Genomic DNA, 22,305 nt, shown 5'->3' on the forward strand with positions numbered 1-22,305 from the left:
ATGCCCAGCGAATGTCCCGTTGATGACAGGACTCAGTGCTGCCCTCCGATGTCTGGTAGAGCATAGAAAAAAAATCTACTGCGCATGTGTCGAACGCGATCATCCGCGCGCATCCGTGGTGTAGTATACTTTGAAAGACGCGCGGACAGGGCTGAAAAATCTTCGTTTGAAGGGCTATCTGGCCCTTCCCCTTAACCCTAGCCAAAAGAGAATCAAGACACCCCTTCACGTGAACGCGCAACATGAAGGGGTAGGGGAAAGGGAAGGGCTAAGGGGTAGAAATGTGATTGGGCCTTATTTTAATAGTTTTGTCCTATTGTTTCTGTTTATTTTCTAGTTTTATTTATTTTCCATTTGAGATTATCAATATTGTGTGTATATATAGCCCTTTATTTCAGTCTGTTGTTGGTCAATGTTGTATCATGCTTTTGAGTTTATTAATTTTTTTCTCCCTACCTGTTATGTTCTTTTTGTTCCCTTTTTTTTACAAAATCAACATATAGAGCCCTGCCTCACCATTTTCCCCTTCTTTACCGGAATGTTACATGCATAGTATTAAAAATAAAAAGATAATTTATAAATAATATCTTATGAATATCTTTTCTGTCTCCCAGATAGACCAGATAGACATGTACAGATATGAACAAATATTCTGTTACAGTGGATTTTAGTGTTTAATAATTTATTATTTATAGCAAACAAATTTAGATAATAACATTAAGCGATTGATTTCTCATCATCATCATCATCATCATCATCATCATCATCATCGTTACTAATAGCATCATCAAAATCATTTATTTTACTATCATCATTACTATAATAATTACTATCATCATATTCATTTTTAATATTTGTATCATTGTACTGATCATCCTCTTCATCACTATAGTTAGGTCTTTCACTTTCTTGTCCCACTGATGCATTATCTATCAGGACCTCATTTAGACTGTCCTCATCTGCTGAAGGAGGAATCCCGTCACTCATCTCGAAAGAATCACCTGTAGCCTGTTCACCTGTAGCCAGTTCACCTGTAGCCAGTTCACCTGTAGCCTGTTCACCTGTAGCCAGTTCACCTGTAGCCTGTTCACCTGTAGCCTGTCCACCTGTAGCCTGTTCACCTGTAGCCTGTCCACCTGTAGCCAGTTCACCTGTAGCCAGTTCACCTGTAGCCAGTTCACCTGTAGCCAGTTCACCTGTAGCCTGTTCACCTGTAGCCAGTTCACCTGTAGCCTGTTCACCTGTAGCCTGTCCACCTGTAGCCTGTTCACCTGTAGCCTGTCCACCTGTAGCCAGTTCACCTGTAGCCAGTTCACCTGTAGCCAGTTCACCTGTAGCCAGTTCACCTGTAGCCAGTTCACCTGTAGCCAGTTCACCTGCTAGTTGTAAGAAAAGAAGTTGTGCATCATTAGTAATTGTGCCAGTCAACTGACCCTCATTATTTGTGCAGTGCTCTTATGATCAACAATATGGAAATAAATTAAAATTATTAAATTTGTGGGTGTCCGAGAACTATTGTGTGATTGGTCAGAGATTTAAAGAGGGCAGGGTTAACACAGTGTATTTTTATAAACAAATTTTGTATTTTGATGGCTGCAACTCACTCCAAAAAAAGTCACATGTCAAATCCCCTTTCCTTTTAATTACACTTTTTAAATATTTAGGAATTGAGGATATTAATTGTTGCAGTTTTGCAAGTGGATTTTTTCCCTGATCTCGCCTGATATGAGACATCTGCTCAACAGTCTGTGGTCATCGTTGTCTGATTCTCCTTTTCATGATGGGCCATACATTTTCAATAGGAGACAGATCTGAGTCAAGCAAATTCACTCTATGGTGTAGAGCAGGGGGCTCCAAACTCGGTCCTGGAGGGCCGCTGTCCTGCAGAGTTTAGCTCCAACCCCAATTAAACACACCTGAACCAGCTAATCAGGGTCTAACTAGGCCCAAGTAAGACACTGGCCACGTTTACATGCACACTTTTTTGTCATTCCGATTAAAATCATTCTGATTGAAAGATTCGGTGGACTGTTTACATGAGACGTTATCTAAACCGATCTGGTGTTTACATGTGCTGACTTTCAGTAGGAATAATTTTGTGATATGCGCACACAGTTTGTCTGCCGCATCAGATTCGTAACGTTAGTATCGTGGATCAATAGTGTTGGTCATTTTTATATTTATTTATTTTTCTGTGGGCGGACATGCAGTAGTTTAACCTAATTTATGTCCAATACAATGGCTATTTCAACAGCTGTGAATGATGAATGCGGAATCAAAATTAATTCAATTCATTTATTTTGAAAAACACAAAATGTAACTATAAATGCACTCAAATTATTAATAAAAACATAGGATAGCCTATACGGTGAAACAAGAATGAAAGCATTCAAGACGTGCTCCGCATACTAGAGCATAGATATTTCAGATGATTAAGGAAAGATACCATAATCACAATGGTATAAATATTAACAAAAATAATTAAAGTAGTGGGTAATGTTACTTAACCAATTTGAAGCAGTTTAACTTTGTTTTTATATCTAACTTACGAGAAACTAAATATCGACACGTCCACTCCAGCAGCTTGAATGTTCTCCGTTGCAATGGCAGCTCTCAACGGCCACCAGGACTTGTACAGTTTTATAAAAGCTATTCATTATTTGTTGTAAAGTGTAAGAATAACCTCAGAAAAATTAATTATTCTGTCAGGCGCAGTTGAAGCCTCGGACAAACGCTGGAGATGAGATGGTGTAGCCAGGCTATGTCTGTGTCATTATTCAAACATCATGTTCATAACATGTTACGAAATAAAACGTTTAATACCTCAGAAAAATGAACTTTCCTAACTTGTCAGCATTAGCCTGGTGTGAGCGTGGCGCGCGCTCTTCAGTTGTGGAGGCGCGCAAGCGCTTTATATCACGTCACAGAAAGACGTGCACTCAAAGTAATCGGATCAGATCGTTTACATGGTGGAATTTTTCGTTTGATCGGTTCATGAAAAGGTTTATCCCACCCCTCTCAAACCGATTACAATTTCATTTGGTTTGGCCATTTTTATTCCGATTGAGGTGTTTATATGGAGTATTTTCATTCGGATTGGACTTTTAAACCGATTACAGTGATCCATGTAAACGCACCTATTGATTAGCCTGTTCAGATGTGATTATTTGGGATTGGAGCTAAACTATGCAGGACAGTGGCCATCCAGGACAGAGTTTGGAGACCCCTGGTGTAGAGTGCCTATGAAACCACTCTGTTGCAGCATGTGCAGAATATGAGGCCTGATATTGCCCATATTTGAGTGTAAAAGAAGCATCTAAGTCTTTGCAATCAGATCACCTACTTATTGTGGACTGTCTTAAAAGAGTTGAACTTGGATATTCTATAGTTTTAGGTAAAATGTAGTTATGGGTAAAATGTCAAATCCCTAAGAAACTTGGGGCCAGATTTACTAAACAGGCAAATTAGTGCGAGAGCACAATCCCTTAAAAGTGCAGATGGTAGTGTAAAGTTCTGCAAGTGATCTTCTGATGAAGCACATTTAAGAACACATGCACAGCCGGATCATTTCTATAATGGCCAACACAATCTACCAAGAGCAATGCAATTTACCGTCTGGCTTAAGAGACGTGCTATTTTGGGGCGGTAAATGATGGCGCAAACACCAGTAAATTGACGAGTGCAAACCTTAGTAAATCACCTCGCATGATTCATTTAAATACTCCCATAAGTTTTGCGTCTTAAATTTTGCGGTCAGCCGCAAAAATAACCCTGTCCATGCCTTTTCAGCGCTAATTTATAACTGTACATCTTTATTAAATCCTGACAGCAGTTTTTAACGCCAAAAGAGGGTTTGCACTGGCACAAGCTGTTGTTAAATCTGGCCCTAAATGATATTTCTTCATGATACAAAACCCAGGGTTATCTCGTGAACTCACCTCCACTAATGATTCCTCTTAGAGAAACGGTCTCCTCTGAATCAACTGTATCGCCACCAGACTTCTTGTGCTTGTTCTGTATGAAGATAAGAAGATTTCAAGAAGATTTAATCGCAATCACTCAATACCAAATGTAATACCAAAGTAAACAGAATAAGCTTCTTAGACCAGTCAATGTAAATAATGACTTTAAATCAAAATATGAATACAAAAACAAAAGTGTTGCTTAATTTTCCCGTGATAATACTTGCCTTTTTACGTTTGCGTTTAATGAAAAAAATGACCCCTGTGATGACCCCTGCGATGACCCCTGCGATGACCCCTCCGATGACCCCTCTGCGGTCCCCTCCATCATCCCCTCTGCGGTCCCTTCTGCCGCCATCTGTCTCGGGTGACTCTGTGCCTTTGGTGGAATAGGATTCAGCAGACACTAATGGAGGATCTGGGCTGACGGTACTGAGCTGTTGATCTAAATAGGACAAAATTAACAAAAACATCTAGAGATATAAAGTTCTTCAAGAAGCTGCTAGAGAGTTTTAGAAAGATGCTAGACAGTTAAAGGGGGCTGAGCGCAATGACAAGTATACAAGTAATTTTTTATGAGTTATATTTTATGTCCAGCATCAAAAAGTAAAGATCAAAGATTAGATGGTGGTTTTAAGATTTGTGAGGTAAAAAAAAACATTGGTTTGTTATAATAATGATTTATAATTACAAATGAGCAAAAGGGTATGTCTGTGCCGAACGGCTCTGAGAGGTGTGTGTACCCGTATTCTCCAGAGCAGGTAATGTTCAGAGCGTACTATAGCTACTTACATACCCTAAAAGTAGGACTGGAACGATTTGACCTAAAATCAAAATCTCGATTCATTGAACATTTTACCTTGATTACGATTAATGAACGATTATTTTGTTCTCTATTTATTTTTCACTGATTCACTGATAAGGTTTGTGATGTAAATATGCTCAACTATTAAAAGGTGGGATCTTTTTTTTCTAACGAAAGTGCATTTCTTTGTGATTTTAAAATACTTGGAAGAAAACAGCTCACTTTCAGCAGTTATTGTCTATGGGTTATAACATTTCTTACAGATTTCTGTTTGTTGTACATCAGATACAGACAAATAACATTTATTTGAATGCATTAATGAGAGTGATTGTGTGTGAATTAGTCATACCGTCTCTATTCATTATGAAGCTGTGGTTTGTAGTTACTTCAAAGCTAGACAAACCTATGCTATAACGGTTGAGTTTCTGAGCTACTTTAGGGATAAATCACAGGACGGCGTTGACAATGAGTTTCTGCGCTGCTCTCTGCGCGCGATCTTCACGTGATGTGCGAGGTATTGTCTATATGAGTGTTTGTGTGTCACAATGCATTAGCGCAGCAGCTCAATATAATGATACACATCCGATGGTCTAAAATCACTTCACTGTTCAAACGGGCAGGCCTTAAAACACATACAAAATGACATTAAAGCTTTGTGAGGACGCAGTGAAAGTGATCAGGTTTCAGGGCATGCACGTTGTCAGAGATGCGACACAACTCGGCTTTCTGTCACAGAAAAAAGCTCATGAGCACTGAAAGATGTTTACCACTGGAGATTGCCAATCTTCCGGGTTTCTGTTATCACGGTTATACGCTAGGGGGCGCTATTACACATCTTCTGAATGAGGACAGAATCTCCTGATCAAAAGCCATGTAAGCCAATGCATATATAAAATAATGCGATCATCAACATTAAACATCATACAAATCTAAACCATCTAATGCCCCAGGACGAGCTCTAGGACTGTGAAGCTTTGGGGTGTTGATGGTTGATCTACTCTAGGGGTCTCCAACCTTTTTTCATTTGAGAGCTACTTTTTAAAAATGTCAATGTAAAAAGTCACCGAGAGCTACTCATGTTATATAATACTTAAAACTCTTAAATAATGCATCATAATTCTCATATTAACAACTATCCAAACTGTTTTACACCTGAAAGAGTATAGCAGTAGTTTCAGTAGTCGGTACCATAAAAATATTACGGTACTCTGTACCAATTTTGGTACCACAGCAAAATGTTTTTTATTTTTATTTTATTTAACTATTTTTTTAAAATCAATGTTTATTATTTATGATGATAATCATAAGTAAATAATACATAAATATGTAAAGGCTGTATGCTGGTTAAAAGTAAACATTGTTTATAAATGAAAGATCAAGTGAAAAATAAGCTAACATTAATAATTATTTATTATATTATTATTCATAATTATTATTAGTAGTAGAGATGTATTTTTATTACATAGAGACATAGCTAAATTTACTGTACGCTACAATCTGTAGTCAATTTCTTCACGTTAAACCGAACTTTTATTTTGACGGGTTGCCGTGATTAGCTTTGAGTGTCTGTGTTCATGATATGACAGTGGGTGTGCGTCTCAATCAGCTCTAGTTCAGTCAGGGCACTGATCAGGGATCAGCCCATTGACTCGTGTCCTGATCAGTGCCCTGACTTCTGAACCAGGAGCTGATTGAGACGCACCCAGTTTTCTCAAATGAAATGGTAAATTCTCAGGAAGTGACGGTTTATGCGTTTGTGTCGATAAGTAGTACAGGAGCTCATTTGTGCGTGATTTCGTATTAGCGGTTCGTATTGTTGCCATGGCGGCGGAGTCTCGAGAACACGAGCTGTGCCGTATGCTGTAAACTTGCGCGTTTTCTTATAAACATGTATTTCTGTGTCTCAGACTAACTGACTTAAAGCAGCAGTGCTGACAGACCGGTCTATGTGACAGACACATCCCTGCTTATAAAGGTAACGTTAGGCCTATGGTCTAGTTTTTTTTTAAATGGATAATATATTAATATAATATTCCATACATTATCAGAGCTTGGCAGACAGAATTATCATTTTTTAGACAGGTTAATTAATAGATTATAGTCTAATAAATGTTATTATTAATATAATTTAGCTAGGCTTAATCATACATAATAAATAATACTGTCATATCAAGTTTGACATTTAATACAAATATTTAGATAAAAATGGGACAAATAATTACATGATAATATAGTCATAATTTAAGTAAATGAATAAAAATTATAAACATTTTTGAAATTCAAAAAAGTGATTACTGGTTCAGAATGGCTGCTTAAAGGGACAGTTCACCCAAAAATGAAAAATCTATCATCATTTTTTCACCCTCAAGTTGTTCCAAACATGTTTACATTTCTTTGTTATGTTGATGACATTGGAAGATTATCATTCCTACTATGGAAGTCAATGGTGCCCCTAAAGCAGCCTGGGTACAAACTTTCTTCAAAAATATCTTCTTTTGTGTTCAGCAGAACAAAGAAACTCATACAGGTTTGGAACAACATTAGGGAGAGTAAATGATGACAGAATGTTTTAGTTTTGGGTGAACTATCCCTTTAAAGTGCACCAAATAGGCTACTAAAGAGTTCTTTAGAAATAAATTAAATAATCAAATGTAAATTAATATAAAATGTGTTCTGTTGCAAGTTCACATACTTGATCTCATGTTTTCTTATGGTTTATTATTGAGCTGTCAAGTTGTCAATGTTGAAATAATCATTTCATGACGTATTCTTTATTTCTATCCTTTATGCAATAATTTTTTGTGGTTGGTGTGGGTCGTGAATGGGTGTCCCTTATTTTGCCACCCTGAAGGTGGCAACCCTAGCGAGTGCGCGCGCGCCCGTCATCCACACAGACGCAGAACATGCAGGAGTAATATTTAAATAGTATTTTGCAGTTTAATATTTACAGACACTAGTATATATTCGGCTTCAGTCTGGAGCCCTGCGCTTCGATAAACACGGAAGCGACTGAACGCAGCTGCTTTGGTGAAACATTTTTAGAACAGACCCGCGGGCAACTCATGTGGTCTTTGTGGGCGACCTGGCACCAGGTTGGTGACCCTGATCTACTCCATCTGTGTTCGATCATCGCTCTGAATCTGATCTGGATGTAGTCTTTGACAAACATTTATTTTTCTCAGCTTTTTGCTCAAAATGTTGCCTTTTTTAATGAAAGTTACCCACATTTAAGTTTTGATAAAAGTTTTTTTTTGTTGTTTTTTTTAAGCAGAGGATCTACTCTTTCTTTTGATAACTTGCATGCTCAGATATTCATACAACATTTTTACATTTTTGTGAAAATGATCAAAAACCCTGGCAGTGGCTGGCAACTTTATTTTAAAAACGCTGGCGGGGAAAGAGTTAAATATCCCTAAGGCAAGGCGAGTTAATTTGTATAGCACATTTCATACACAATGGCAATTCAAAGTGCTTTACATAAGAAATAAGAATACCATGTGTAAGAACTAAAAATAAAAACAAGGATAATTACAACAGTTGTCAAGAGAATTTAAAAAGATAAAAATAAAATGGTGACAGATGCATAAGAAATAGAAATATAGAGAACTAAAAAAATAATAAAATAATGAACAAAGGAAACTAAAACAGTTATAATATAAATAATAAAAAGATGATACATAGATAAGATCCAAATCCAAGTTTTTAACAGTGTAAAAAAAAAACTCAGAATGCATGAAACAGCATTTCGCCCCACGACATAAAACTCCAGAAGAAGAAGAAGAATACTAACCGGTGACTACAAGCGTAAACTTTTCTTTTTTCACTGTGTTCGCGATGACTTCGACCATATACTCTCCGGCGTCTGTGGCGTTGACATGAGGAAGGGTTACCGAGACCTGTCCGAGCTGGACGGAGATTCTCTCGGGCTGGACGGCGCCGCACATTCTCTTCTCCTCTTCGGGGGAACAGTAGCGGAAGAGAAGCTGTGTTTCCCCGTTTTCGTAATGTCTCCAAAGTGTAACTCGCTTTACATCCCTGATTTCAGGTGTTTTGAAGACTAGGTAGCCGATTTCTCCCACGTTTACCTCCACTCTCTGGCTGTCACTCGCAGCACCTGATAAAATGAATATTTGTACGGTAAATTAACAGTCACGCTAAAATAGGCCTACATATTATGTGTGACTATCAGATCGACATGACTCAAACGTTTGAATGCTTTACTTACCTGTTAGGACAAGATGTGTTATGAAAGCGAAGAGGACATACATTTTTTAATTTTAGTTCTGTAGTACGGTTTTAGCGGCTCCACCCCCATGACGTACGTACAGGTATGGCCATAGATGTGTATACATAGATTCCAGCTCATTGTAAACCTCACCCATTAGGAGACTCATTTCAAGGATGTTTTTGTTCACTTTTGAGAAGCAATAAGAAAATGTATATTTCCTTTGTCATTTAAATATTTCGCTTGCAAAATATTTTATCCACAAATATAAGACTACAAAAGTTATCCCCCATTTGCTCACGTTTAAAAAGATATTAAGATTTATATTAAATCTTTATCGTCTAACAAAAAAAGCTATCAAAACTATGAATGTATGCTCACATCTTGGTGTTTTTGTGTAATTTATTTATTTATTTATTTTGAGGAGGAGGAGGATTGTTATATGTGAGTGTTCTATATAATCTTTATTTCATTTATTATTATTATTATTATTATTATTATTATTATTATTATTATTATTAATATCCCTTTTTTCTGTATTCAAACACTCTAAAAAAAAAAAAGTTCTATATGGCACCGAAAATGGTTCTTGGCTCGTAATCATAGGGGAACCTTTTTTAGTGCTTTATAGCACCAATTTTGGTGCTTAAGTGGTTCTTCAGCGGTTCTTCAGCGGTTCTATATAGCACCTTAGTCAAAGAACCAGTGAAGAACCGCTGAAGAACTGCTGAAGCATCAAAATTTGTGCTATATAGCACTATAAAAGGTTCCACGAGCCAAGAATCATTTTTGGTGCCATATAGAACTTTTTTTTTTTTTTTTTTTGAGTGAATGCTATGTAATGTTTAGCCATTTCTGAACCCCTGGCTTTATATATGTCAGCTTTCTTTCGAATGTTCGAATGGTGTAGGCCTATTGACAGACTCTCTTTAGCGCCTCATTACAATTCCAACAAAATCATGTGATAAATGCTGTTTCAATTAAGTTATAATGGCCATTTATGCCTGTATTAGTTAGCTTATATACTAGCATAGCAAACACATAAGCTATTAGCCTGATAGCTTAGTTTATACACATATTTGCACTACCCTACATATATTCTCAATCATCTTTTATGTAATTATGTGTTAAATTCAGTGGTGGTAAGTAACGAAGAAAAAATACTTTGTTACTTTACTTAAGTATTTTTTTCGGGGATCTGTACTTTACTTGAGTATTTTTTATTTGCATTTACTTTCACTCTTACTCCACTACAATATTAAAGACAAAGTTTACTTTTTACTCTGATACATTTCCCCATGCCCGCTCCAAGTATTTATTACATTTACTTCCCAAACCAATGAAAAACGTGGTTTTCTTTTGAATAAATATGTGCGAGGCTCCGCGACTTCCACAAACTCTTTACCAGAATACGCTCACATAGCAGTCAGTTCGCCATTGCGCAGTGGAAGATGTCCGCAGAAACAGGTGAAGGGGCAGCAATGATCCCGAGATTCCCGACAGAGATCACCCATGGCCATATCTCAACGATATGTTCAAATTCACTTAAGTCAAGGGAGATTCTTATCGGCTGAAATGTCTTCTTTGCCTGCCACGGGTGAATGAAATTTCAGCATTCAAAACTTTACCCTCAAATCTAAGAAAACATATTGAGGAGAGTTGACGTTAATGTTACTATTGTTAGCCAAGTGATTTCATATTGAAACGTCAAACCTGGCTTGTAAACAGCTAGCTAACGTTGATAGCTAACGGTGGCGATAATACACTAATATGCATTCATGCTTAACTAATGCACAGATAATCATGTGTTAATGTATGACCATGGGCGTCGGAACCATTGTATGTGGGTGGGACAAGACCCACCCACTTTTTACGATCAATGATATTGGACCCACTCACTTTTATCGATTCAGAGTGCATGTGTCTACCTAGCCATAACCAATAAACACTTATTGTTTGTTCAACCCCTATACTGTGTTAAGGTGCTTCATTATCTCTTTAAAAATTAACAAATTCTTAATTGCAGTATGTAATCTTATCATTTGTTCAATTAAAGCATTGCATATCACTCCCAAAACAATTGATCTGCTTAATTAAGTCAATTTGAATATTTACTTTTTACTTTCAGTACTTGAGTATGTTTTAAATCGGATACTTTTGTACTTTTACTCAAGTGAATTTTGAATGGAGGACTTTCTACTTTTACTGGAGTCATTTTTTATTTAGGTATATATACTTTTACTTGAGTATAACTTTTGAGTACTTTTACCACCCCTTAATTGTCGAAATATTTCAGTTGCATATGCACTAATGTGTTTTCGTACGCTTACTAGCCTATGCGTATTTTAAATTATACTTAGGGATAATCATGAACTGACAGTTTAGGGAGAGCCGATTTCGAGGGGGGGCTTGGTTTGTCATGACACCGGCTTTGACCGTTCCAATATAGCGGACGGCCCATTGAAACAGCCGCTAATAAGGCATCTATGTATATATATCTATGTGCATGGCTCCTTCACTCCGTCTCCGCTCATTTAGATTTTTGGGGGTTAGAAAGTTCGAGAAAGTTTTATGACAGGTTTAAAACGCTTTTTGTCTGTAGGCTATACAGTTTTTCATCTCAGTGATGCTACCTCGTTATCTATCTGTTATTCTAACTTGTCTTTATGTGTTCATGGACAGCATAGCGCTAGTCTAATTTTGTCTAATGGTGTAGGCCTACTCACAATGAACATATCTTAGTTTATTTATAGTGTATTATTTTATAAATGTTTAATCTTTTCATTCATTTATAGGCTACTCCATTTGTATTATAATAAAACGACCAAAGGAGGACTGCTTTAACAGGCCAGTGGCAAAAACACCTGTTACGTGCATTCACTCTAAATAATGCTGGGTTGTTTCAACCCAAATTTGGGTCAAATATGGACAAACCCAACCGTTGGGTAAAAAATTTAATTAAAAAATGTAACCCAACGGCTGGGTTTGTCCGTACTTGACCCAAATTTGGGTTGAAACAACCCAGCATTATTTAGAGTGTATAAAGTGAGCATCATTATGATATTTATTGTTTTGTAATTATAAAATATTAGATTATATATAATTAATTTGGCACTACTATTTATTAAATAATATTTAAATGCAAACACACATATATTTGACTGTCTAGGCCAGGGGTCTCCAAACTCGGTCCTGGAGGGCCACTGTCCTGCAGAGTTTAGTTCCAACCCCAAATAATCACACCTTAACCAGCTAATCAGTGTCTAACTAGTGCTGCGTTCCAGTTCGTTTTTATTTATTATGTGCGTCATCGTTTATGTTGCATGAGTGCCACTACTGGAGGAACATTTGCAATGGGCTGAACTGGAGCCCTTGATCACTTGGAATCCACTATGGAGTTGATTTATTATTTATTTTTTTCCTTTACGAAATTGTTTAATGCAGCATTCTATATGTATATAGGTGTGTTTGGGTTGTTTTAAATGTTTTTAAAAAGAGTTGTTTGTGGTGGGGTAAATTAAACGCGATATGCGGTGACGTCACATTCGTGTTGCATTGTGGTACATGAAGCTGCCTGAAGTGTACATATAGTCAAAATCGAGTGAGCGAGGGTCTGTCCATATAAACTTCCCTCGTCCACTTCACTAAGAGCTATGGCTAACTTAGCTTAAAATGTTCCACCCAGTTAGATTCCACCCTGTTAGGTCTATAAACCTAAATGAGAAAACTCATCCACTGTTATGGTCTTCCACCCTGTTAGGAGAGTCATTTTTAAATAATAATTTGACAGCAACGTTAAATGTTTTGCATACTTATGTCTTATTTTGGGAGGTGAGGATTATTAACAGCATATACAGTATATGTTTTTGAACACATCTTTTTATTATTTACCATCCTGTTGGCAAAAATGGGTACAAAAAGTACCTGTTCTTAATAATCAAGACATTCTATTCATCAATAATAGTTTTGTTATTGTTTCAAGAATAGAAAACAATACCATGAAGGCATAAGGGACATATACTATCCAAGAAAAGCTCATTATTGTTTAACATTTACATTATTAACATTTTGTGATAACTATCTGTATGTCCCTAACAGGGCGGAACACCTTCACGGCCAGTGTCTGAACAATGAATCTACCCATAATTATTATTTTTTGAAGTCCCTGAGCTTGACCAATGTGTATTCCTGATAGTTAAATGTGTCACTATTTTGGTACAATGCTAAAAACATGAAAATTATGTACTTTTTTTCTCCAACATTTATGAAGCCAAAATGTTACCGCATACCAGGAATCGAATGACCCATTTGACAAATAAATACAAACCATCCAAATTGCATGTAACCTTTGAACAAATACCAAATCTAGTCCATACAAATACCTGTCTATTACAATCTCTCAGCTTAAGTTTATCACAAATGCAGTTGAGTAACTTCCTCTTGCAAAACAGCAGATGGCGCTTTGGGTCAATTTACGCTAGCCCAAGAAGCCCAGAAACACTGAAACATGAGCGGTGTACAGCTGAGTTTCTGTCTTACTGTATCTATTATTCATCGTTTTGAGATTTTCACTATGCATTCACTATGCAGTGCAAAATAAGTTACATAGTAAATTAGCTAGGGCTATATTTTTCTCATTAAAAATGCATCCATCCTCCATACCATTTATCCACTGTAGTGTAACGGGATATAAAAAATAATTTACTTTTATGTAATTTGTACATATGATATAACATTTTTTGTCGCAGAGAACATTCAAAATAATGTAAGGGTCTATCGCGTCACAATATATTGCAATACAAAAATGCAACAATGTATTGTGGATTAAAGTTTAGACAGATTAGTTTTGTATGAGATATTTTAATGTCACATCAAATATGATAAATCCTGACGGGCACACATTTGAGCTTTCATTTTTTATTAAATATTTTTAATAAATTAAAAATAAAATATATTTTAAGTAGGGCTGTCAAAAGATTAACCACGATTAATCTCATCCAAAATAAAAGATATATTTGTGTGTACTGTGTATAATTATTATTTATATATAAAAACACACACAAGCATGTATATATTTAAGAAAATTTTATTATATTTATATATAAAATATTTATATATAATATAAATTATATAAATGTATATACATGCAAATATTTCTTACATATATACATGTATGTGTTTGTATTTATATATACATAATAATTATACACAGTACACACAAATATATTATGTAAACATAAACTTTTATTTTGGATGTGATTAATCGCGATTCATCTTTTGACAGCCCTAGTTTTAAGCAGAGTAGGCTATATTATAAGCAGAATTATGAATATTTATTTTCTGTTGTCACCATTTCCCCGGGGAGAAGGACCAAGCCCAGTGTTAAAAGTAATAATTAAAAACTATAGCCTACCATTTGAACTATTTTGGATTTGTTCAAAGTATTGAGGGTGTATTGTACTGTATTGCAAGATCACTATTGTGTATCAAACTCAATTTTGAGATGAATTAATTATTACATGCCTGAAATCTGCTGTTTTGGAAGAGGACGTTGCTCAACTGCATTTGTGAGAAAATCTGCACGAACTGCATTTGTGAGAAAATCTGCGAAAACTGCATTTGTGAGAAAATCTGTGCGAACTGCATTTGTGAGAAAATCTGTGCGAAAACTGCATTTGTGAGAAAATCTGCGCAAACTGCATTTGTGAGAAAATCTGCGCGAACTGCATTTGTGAGAAAATCTGCGCAAACTGCATTTGTGAGAAAATCTGCGCAAACTGCATTTGTGAGAAAATCTGCGCAAACTGCATTTGTAAGAAAATCTGCGTGAACTGCATTTCAGTCAGGACCACTTTGAGAATGAAATTTATTGACAATCTTTGATTTGGCGAAAGGCTTAGGCTCAAAGATGCTCGAGCTGCCCTACTAGACAGCTTGAGATACATCCTTGAAACAATCCCCCAGCCTTCATAATAAACAAAAGTTTCTTAGCACATATTACAGAAAGAGATACAATGATAACAATAGAGATCTACACAGAATCCGATACTCGATAATGAAGATACTAGGAGGTGAAGGGGTGGAGGTGGGTGTAAATGTCTGTGCGACAGACTGAGGAACATGAGTTTGAATGAGCTTAAAGGTGAACTATGTAGGATTTTTGCAGTAAAATATCCAGAAACCACTAGGCCAGTGTTATATATTTTGTTCAGTTGAGTACTTAGAATATCCCAAATGTTTTCAACTATTTGTAAATCGTGAGAAATTGCTATTTTAACCAAGGAACCGGGATGTGTGAGCTATGCGTTTGATGGAGTCGCCTGTCGATTGCGTCATATCTGCGTCACCCTCGGTTTCCGGTTAAGTGTCATAGCAGCCGCCGAGCGAACGTCATAACTTCCTTTTCAACACACTCAGATGTATCTAATACGATAAACAGAGTTGCGTTACCTCATACTCATGACTGGAAAAGAGGAAGTGGCGCCGGCAACCGTGTCATAATAAAAGTCCCGCCGGTGACTATGCCATAATAACAGTCCCGCTCTTCAATCGCTCCTGCGGCCTTGCTCAGCTCCACAACACTCGGCCCTGCTCTGCTTCAGACTACAGTAATGTTAATAATCGCATACATGAACATGATTTCTGCCCGAGTCCTATCCCGATTCTTTCCCACCGGCTGAGGTGAAGACCACATGTCCCAAGATTCTGCGCTCAAACGTGCCGTCATCAAACTACGCCTTTGTTTTGAACAGGCGACCTCTAGTGGACGGAAAATTTACATAGTGTAGCTTTAAATACTATAGTTGATTAGAGTAGGAGTAACATATCAGCTGAGCGTCAGCTGACATCATTTAGTGATCTGTGGTCTGCCTGAACTACGCTTGAATTCCATTCAATCACTCAAGCTCCATTTGTGAGATGTGCTTTCACTTTGATCACTGCTAATTTCTTTGGAAGTTTCATGGCAAACATTAGATATTTTACTAATCCAGCATGCTTTATGGGGGATCCAGCAGAAGTTAGAAACTGTCTACTTTGCCAAATGACACCAAAATCATGTATTACCCCAAAAGCATACCTGGAATCAGTGTAGATATTTGCAACCGATCCTGACGCTAGCGTGCATGCTCTAGTTAAGGCTACTAGTTCTGCAGCTTGAGCTGAAAAATGATCTGGAAGACGACCTGAAGCCACATAACCTGCTCGTCTGTTACCTTCAATTACTTTAGCTGAACCATCAACAAACAATTCTGCATTCTCAATGGGAGTTTCTGCTATTTCACTCGTAGCTGCGTATGTAAGCGTAACACAATCATTTCATCCTCTAACAAAACTTCAGTCATTGCTGACATCATACATGAGGATGGGTTTGTGACTGGTGCACGCTGTAGAACAATGTTCGGGGCTGTGAGGGTCGTTAACCAATTTCCCCAACGAGAGGAAGTGACACAAGTGACTTTTGCTTGATTCATTAGTGCGGACACTTCGTGCGGGCATCTTACATTTATCGTCTGTCCTAACACCATTCCTGATGAAGCCTGAAGGGCTAGATGAACTGCCTGCACTGCTCTAAGACAAGGGCCCATCCCTTGAGCGACTATGTCAAGTTTACCAGAATAGTAATGAATTGTGTGTAAACTGCCTCCATGATCTTGCATTAGACATGCAGTCATGAAGCCTAAGTGTTCATGTACATAAAGCACAAAGGGCCTATCAGATTGAGCCATTCCTAATGCTGGTGCTTGACATAGTGCTCTCTTCAAATCATTGAAAGCTTTGAGTTGAATTTCTTCCATACAAACAGTATCAGAATCTTTAACTTGGCCTTTCAACAAGTCATAGAGAGGCTGTGCAATTGAGGCATATTCTTCAATCCAAGGTCTACAGTAACCTGCTGTTCCTAAAAATGATCGGAGAGTTTTAATTGTATTAGGCGGAGGTATAGCTTTGACAGAAGCTGCTCGATCTTGTGTAATGGATCTATTTCCTGCACCAATTGTCTGACCCAGAAATGTGACTTGGTTTTTAGCAATTTGAGCTTTGTGAAAGCTGCATTTGTGTCCTTTTTCCTGCAAATAGTCCAACAATGCTTTCAATTCAGTTTGATGTACCTTGTGATCTGTAGAGGCAATCAAAATATCATCAACATATTGAATCATTGTGGACTGTTTGACTGGACATTTTGGGTCACACAAATCACGTCTGACAGCCTGATGGTATATTGTTGGGGAATTTTGAAATCCCTGTGGCAACCGTGTCCACTTGTACTGCTCATAGTCAACTGTGAAAGCTAACCACGCCTGGCTGTCAGAGTGCAAGGGTACAGAAAAGAATCCATTAAACATATCGATTACTGAAAAAAACCTTATAATCTTATGTTAAACCATTACAAATTGTAGATGGATCTGCTACTAGAGGGGTGATTTTATCAATATGTTTATTGGCTACTCTGTAATCTATGGTGAGTCTCCATGTCCCATTGGATTTCTTGATGGGCCATGTGGGTGAGTTACAGGGACTGTTGGTTTTAACTAGCACTCCTTGCTCCAGCAATTTTTCTACAATAGGTTTGATTCCCTGTATAGCTTCCTTATTGATTTGATATTGTTTGGTTAAGAGAGGTGGAGTTTCTGTCAATTTGACTGGTTCCACGCCTGTCAAAAACCCACAATCACCCTTGTCTTCAGCCCAAATTGGATGATTCTGTAAGAAAGTATACTCAGGAGTGGCTTCATTATTGGTAGAAACTTGTGCTGAGGAGACCTTTATGCTAGTAGATTCTGAGGACACGTCTAAAGTTAGATGTACTTCTCTGAGTAGATCCATGCCTAGAATTGCACCTGTGTTTAATGGAGCACAAAGCAATTTTGTAGTCAGAGTCTTTGGGCCTAACTGTACCTCTATGAACGGAGTTTCATACAAAACGGAATCTTCACCAATTACACCAGTTAAACAAAGTTGAGTTTTCTTGTACAGAATGTTTAAATCTTCAGCCAATTTTGTAGGAATTACGATAATTTCTGCACCTGTATCAAGCAAAAAGTCAATCTCGTTCTCTTGTATGCTACCTTTCACTAAAATTCTTTGGTCATTGTGATGGATTACTGGGGAAAGGTAGCTACTCACAGCCCCAACAATCAGTTTTTTGCCTGTTCTTTTTGTGCTCTTAGAAGAGCCTGAGTAAGCTGTCCTAAAATTTCAGTGTATCCTGGCTGAACTACTTCAGGGTTGTAGGCGGGCTTAGAAGGAACAGAATTATGCAATGTATTTATTTTACTATCTCGCAACTTCTTCCTACACTCTTTCGTGCCCTGATTTTTCACAGTAGTTACATTTGCCTTCTCTCTTAGGCCATCTGTTTTCTGGATTCCTTGTGCTAAACGTAGCTGCTGCTACTCTCACTTTTGCCCAACAAAAAGCTCCCTGGTCATCTAGCACATATTCAGAATCATCAACTATCCCACTATAAGTTACAGCTGACTGACAAAATCTTTCAGTGAATTCACTCACAGTTTCTTCTTTCCTTTGCACACAGTTAGTGAATCTGGACCAGTCTATTTTGGGTCCCATGATATTCTTTAGAATTTTCAAAACACCTTCTCTCAAATCGCCTTTACTGGCATGTTGTAGTTCAGAAGTAACAGCAGACTCAAAACTTTTGAATTCAGATTTAGTTAGAATCTGTGACATTAGCTGTGTGACTTTCAGAATTTCAGAAAATTCAGAAAAATGTGTACGTGCTGAGGGCAAGCTCTGGGATAATCTTTCTATATCTCTTGGTCCTAGCAATTTGGCAGTTTGAACTTGGACAACAGAATTAGCAGGAATACTTTCAATTACCTCAATTCCTGACCTTCTCCTAGCGCCATATACTTTGACTGAATCAACAGGCACATCAGCAGGGCCGTTTGAAGGTATTTGGGGGCCCCAAGCAAAATGGACATGGAGGCCCCCCCAATACCACCCGCACGCACGCAAAGCCTACAGGAACCACAGCATAGCCATACAGTTTAAGTTCACCCACACTTTATATAAATACAAAAGGTTTACAGTGCAAATCAATCAATCAATCAATCAATTTTTATTTATATAGCGCCTTACAGCAGCCAAAAGGTGCACAAAGCGCTTTCCAAAACATGCATCAAACGACAACATAAAAACAAGTCCAACCAAGCAAGTCCAGCGCTAAGAGTCAAAAGCTTGGTTAAAAAAGTGTGTTTTCAAATGAGTTTTGAAAACACTCAGCACCGTGATGTTTCGGAGGTGCGCAGGGAGTGCATTCCACAACTTAGGTCCTTGAACACTAAATGACCGGCCTCCAAACTTTTTATACCTGTATGTTGGGGTAACCAGAGAAATTTGATCAGAGGAACGGAGTGTTCTGGCTGGCTTATATGTTTTTACTAGATCAGTGAGGTATACTGGGGCCAAACCATGGATGGCCTTAAACACAAACAACAGAATTTTATACTCCACCCTAAACTGCACTGGAAGCCAGTGAAGCGAGCGGAGGACAGGGGTGATGTGTGACCATTTCGAACTATTAGAGAGAAGACGAGCGGCTGCGTTTTGTACCAGTTGAAGGCGACTGATGAGTGATGTATTTAGACCAGTATAGAGGGCATTACAGTAGTCGATCCTCGAGCTGATGAAGGCGTGAATTGCTTTTTCAAGGTCGGCTCTGGACAAAAAATATTTGACCTTACTAAGAAGTCGTAGCTGGTAAAAACTCGCCTTCACTACTGCACCAATCTGTTTATCATACTGCATGTTTTTGTCCAAAATAACACCCAGGTTACGTACAAACGGAGCAAACTGAGGTGTCATAGGACCAAAGTTACAAGCACTATTAGATGAATCCGGGCTGAACAGGATGTACTCAGTCTTTTCTTCGTTTAAATGAAGGAAATTCTGGGAAAGCCACTGTTTGATGTCCTGAAGACAATTATAGAGAGGATCCTGGGACGAACGATTACTCAGAATCACAGGGAGGTAAATCTGGAGGTCGTCGGCATAGAAATGAAAATGAACGTTGTGTCTGGAGATGAGTTGCCCAAGTGGCAATATGTAGAGTGAAAACAGAATAGGACCGAGAATGGAACCCTGCGGTACTCCAGATGACATAGGGGCAACTGAGGAGGCAAAGTCATTGAGCATTACTGAAAAGGTTCTATTAGTGAGGTATGAGAAGAACCAATTCAGCACCACTTTCTGCAGACCAGCAACATGTTGTAGACGAGAAATGAGAATTGCATGATCCACAGTGTCAAATGCAGCGGTAAGGTCCAGTAAAACTAGAACCATAGAGTTTTTTCTGTCAAGTGCTTCAAGAATATCATTATGTACCCTCAGTAACGCAGATTCAGTACTATGCCTGGTCCTGAAACCAGATTGGAATGTATCCCCAATGCTGTGTAACTGCAGATGAGCCTGTAGCTGGGAGTACACAAGCTTCTCCATCAACTTTGACAGAAAGGATAGGTGAGAAATAGGGCGGAAGTTTGATAGAATGGAGGGGTCAAGGTTGGGTTTCTTAAGCAACGGTCTAATGATGGCATGTTTGAGAACTGTAGGAACAGTACCCAAAGTAAGACAGCTGTTCATGAAGGAGACAAGGCAGGGACCAGTGATGTCAACAGCCTCCTTCAGAATCCTTGCAGGAACAATGTCTAAAGGGCAGGTGGTAGGTTTCAACTCAAGGACAGCTTTTTTGAGCTCCCCAAGAGTAACTGCCTCAAAGTTCTCCAGCACACATTGCGCAGCACGAGATGGCATGACAACAGTAGAGTCTTGAATAATGGATTGCCTAACAGCCACGACCTTGTCCACAAAATACTGCTTGAATGCATTACATGTTCTTTCAGATACATCAATCAAGGCTACAGACACCGGATTAATAACAGAATTAATAGTATTGAATAATATTCCAGGGCGGTGGCTATTGCTGTTGATGAGATGTGAGAGGTATTATCCTTTAGCTTCTTTCAGTGCTCTCTGATATGTGGCCAGACTGGCTCTAAACATCTCCAATGACACCTGCAACCTATCCTTCTTCCATTTTCGCTCGAACTGTCTGCATTGGCGCCTAAGGGACCTAGTTGCATCATTGAGCCACGGGTCCAGAGGACCATTAGTCGACTTCACCTTAAAGGGTGCAACAGAGTCCATAATCTGGGAGCAGACGGTGTTGAAGGAAGAAATGAAATGGTCCGGGCAAAAAGGTGATGCTAACTCAACAGAAGCAAAGTCAGAAGCGGAAAATGAAGCAATAAAATCTTCAACAGTAGATGAGGTGATAATGCGACGACGATGAGGGGCAGTAGTTGTAGGTTCTGGTGTAACAGCACAGATGTCAAATTGAATGAGGGAATGGTCGGAGATGGCAAAATCCACAACCTCACAAGCTGTCACAATCACCCCACGAGATATGATAAGGTCAAGAGTGTGACCTAACCTATGAGTAGGACCAGATATGGACTGAACCAGATCTAATGAAGCTAAAAGTGCCTTAAAATCATTAGCTGGTTTATCAGAGGGGCAGCAAACATGAATGTTAAAATCACCACAAATTAAAATGTTATCAAACTTTGCCAGGAACTCAGTTAGGAACTCTGCGAACTCAGTTAAGAAAACTTTATTTAATTTGGGCGGCCGGTAAATTACTGCACAAAGAATAGGACTGGGTAGTATTAATACAAATACTTGCAGCTCAAAACTGGAATACCCTCTAGTGGACAATTGGCGACACTTCAGGGACTGTCTATGTGCGGTGGCTATCCCCCCGCCCCTACCCGCCTGCCGCGGGGAGTTTAGGTAAAGGTAGCCAGATGGGAGGAGCTCAGAGAAAGCACTGACGTGACCTGGGGGAAGCCAGGTTTCGGTGAGGAAAAACAAATCCAGATTATGAGAAGAGATGATGTCATTGAGGACAAATGTTTTGTTATTGAGTGATCTGGTGTTGCAAAGTGCCATGTGGAGCGTAGTCAAGCTGTTGACAGGCGGCGATGTAACGCACGGAATCGGACGGAGGTTTCCATGGATGCAACCCCGGGTGGATGTTCCAACACGGCGGGAGCACGGAGAAGGGACGCCAGTGAAGGGGCTTACCGGCCGAAGCCACCGGTAGCATTCCCGCGATCTTCTAGCATCGCCAAATCCAAGCTGATTTCCACACCTCTGCGACGATGAATCCAGGTAAATCCTCAGCCTGACATGTTGTCCGCCTCTCCGACCGCGCCTTCTGTGGCGCTTACTGCCTGGTAGCAGACAGACAGGGCGTCTCAGAAAAGGGGGAATTAATGACAACAATGGTG

General features: G+C 38.6%; 1 protein-coding gene across 1 annotated transcript; it reads right to left on the bottom strand.

The window, feature by feature from the left end:
- Positions 1 to 669: 669 nt before the first annotated feature.
- Positions 670 to 9,073, bottom strand: LOC307118097 (uncharacterized protein). The gene is made up of 5 exons (XM_079803505.1): positions 8,993 to 9,073; positions 8,558 to 8,881; positions 4,190 to 4,407; positions 3,939 to 4,014; positions 670 to 1,379 (listed from the first exon to the last, which is right to left on the bottom strand). The coding sequence occupies exons 1-5, from the start codon at positions 9,033 to 9,035 to the stop codon at positions 718 to 720; spliced, it is 1,323 nt and encodes a 440-aa protein (XP_079659631.1). The 5' UTR covers positions 9,036 to 9,073; the 3' UTR covers positions 670 to 717.
- Positions 9,074 to 22,305: the final 13,232 nt, after the last annotated feature.

The sequence above is a fragment of the Gobio gobio genome (genome assembly GCF_949357685.1).
Source record: "Gobio gobio genome assembly, chromosome: 21".
Taxonomy (NCBI): Eukaryota; Metazoa; Chordata; class Actinopteri; order Cypriniformes; family Gobionidae; genus Gobio; species Gobio gobio.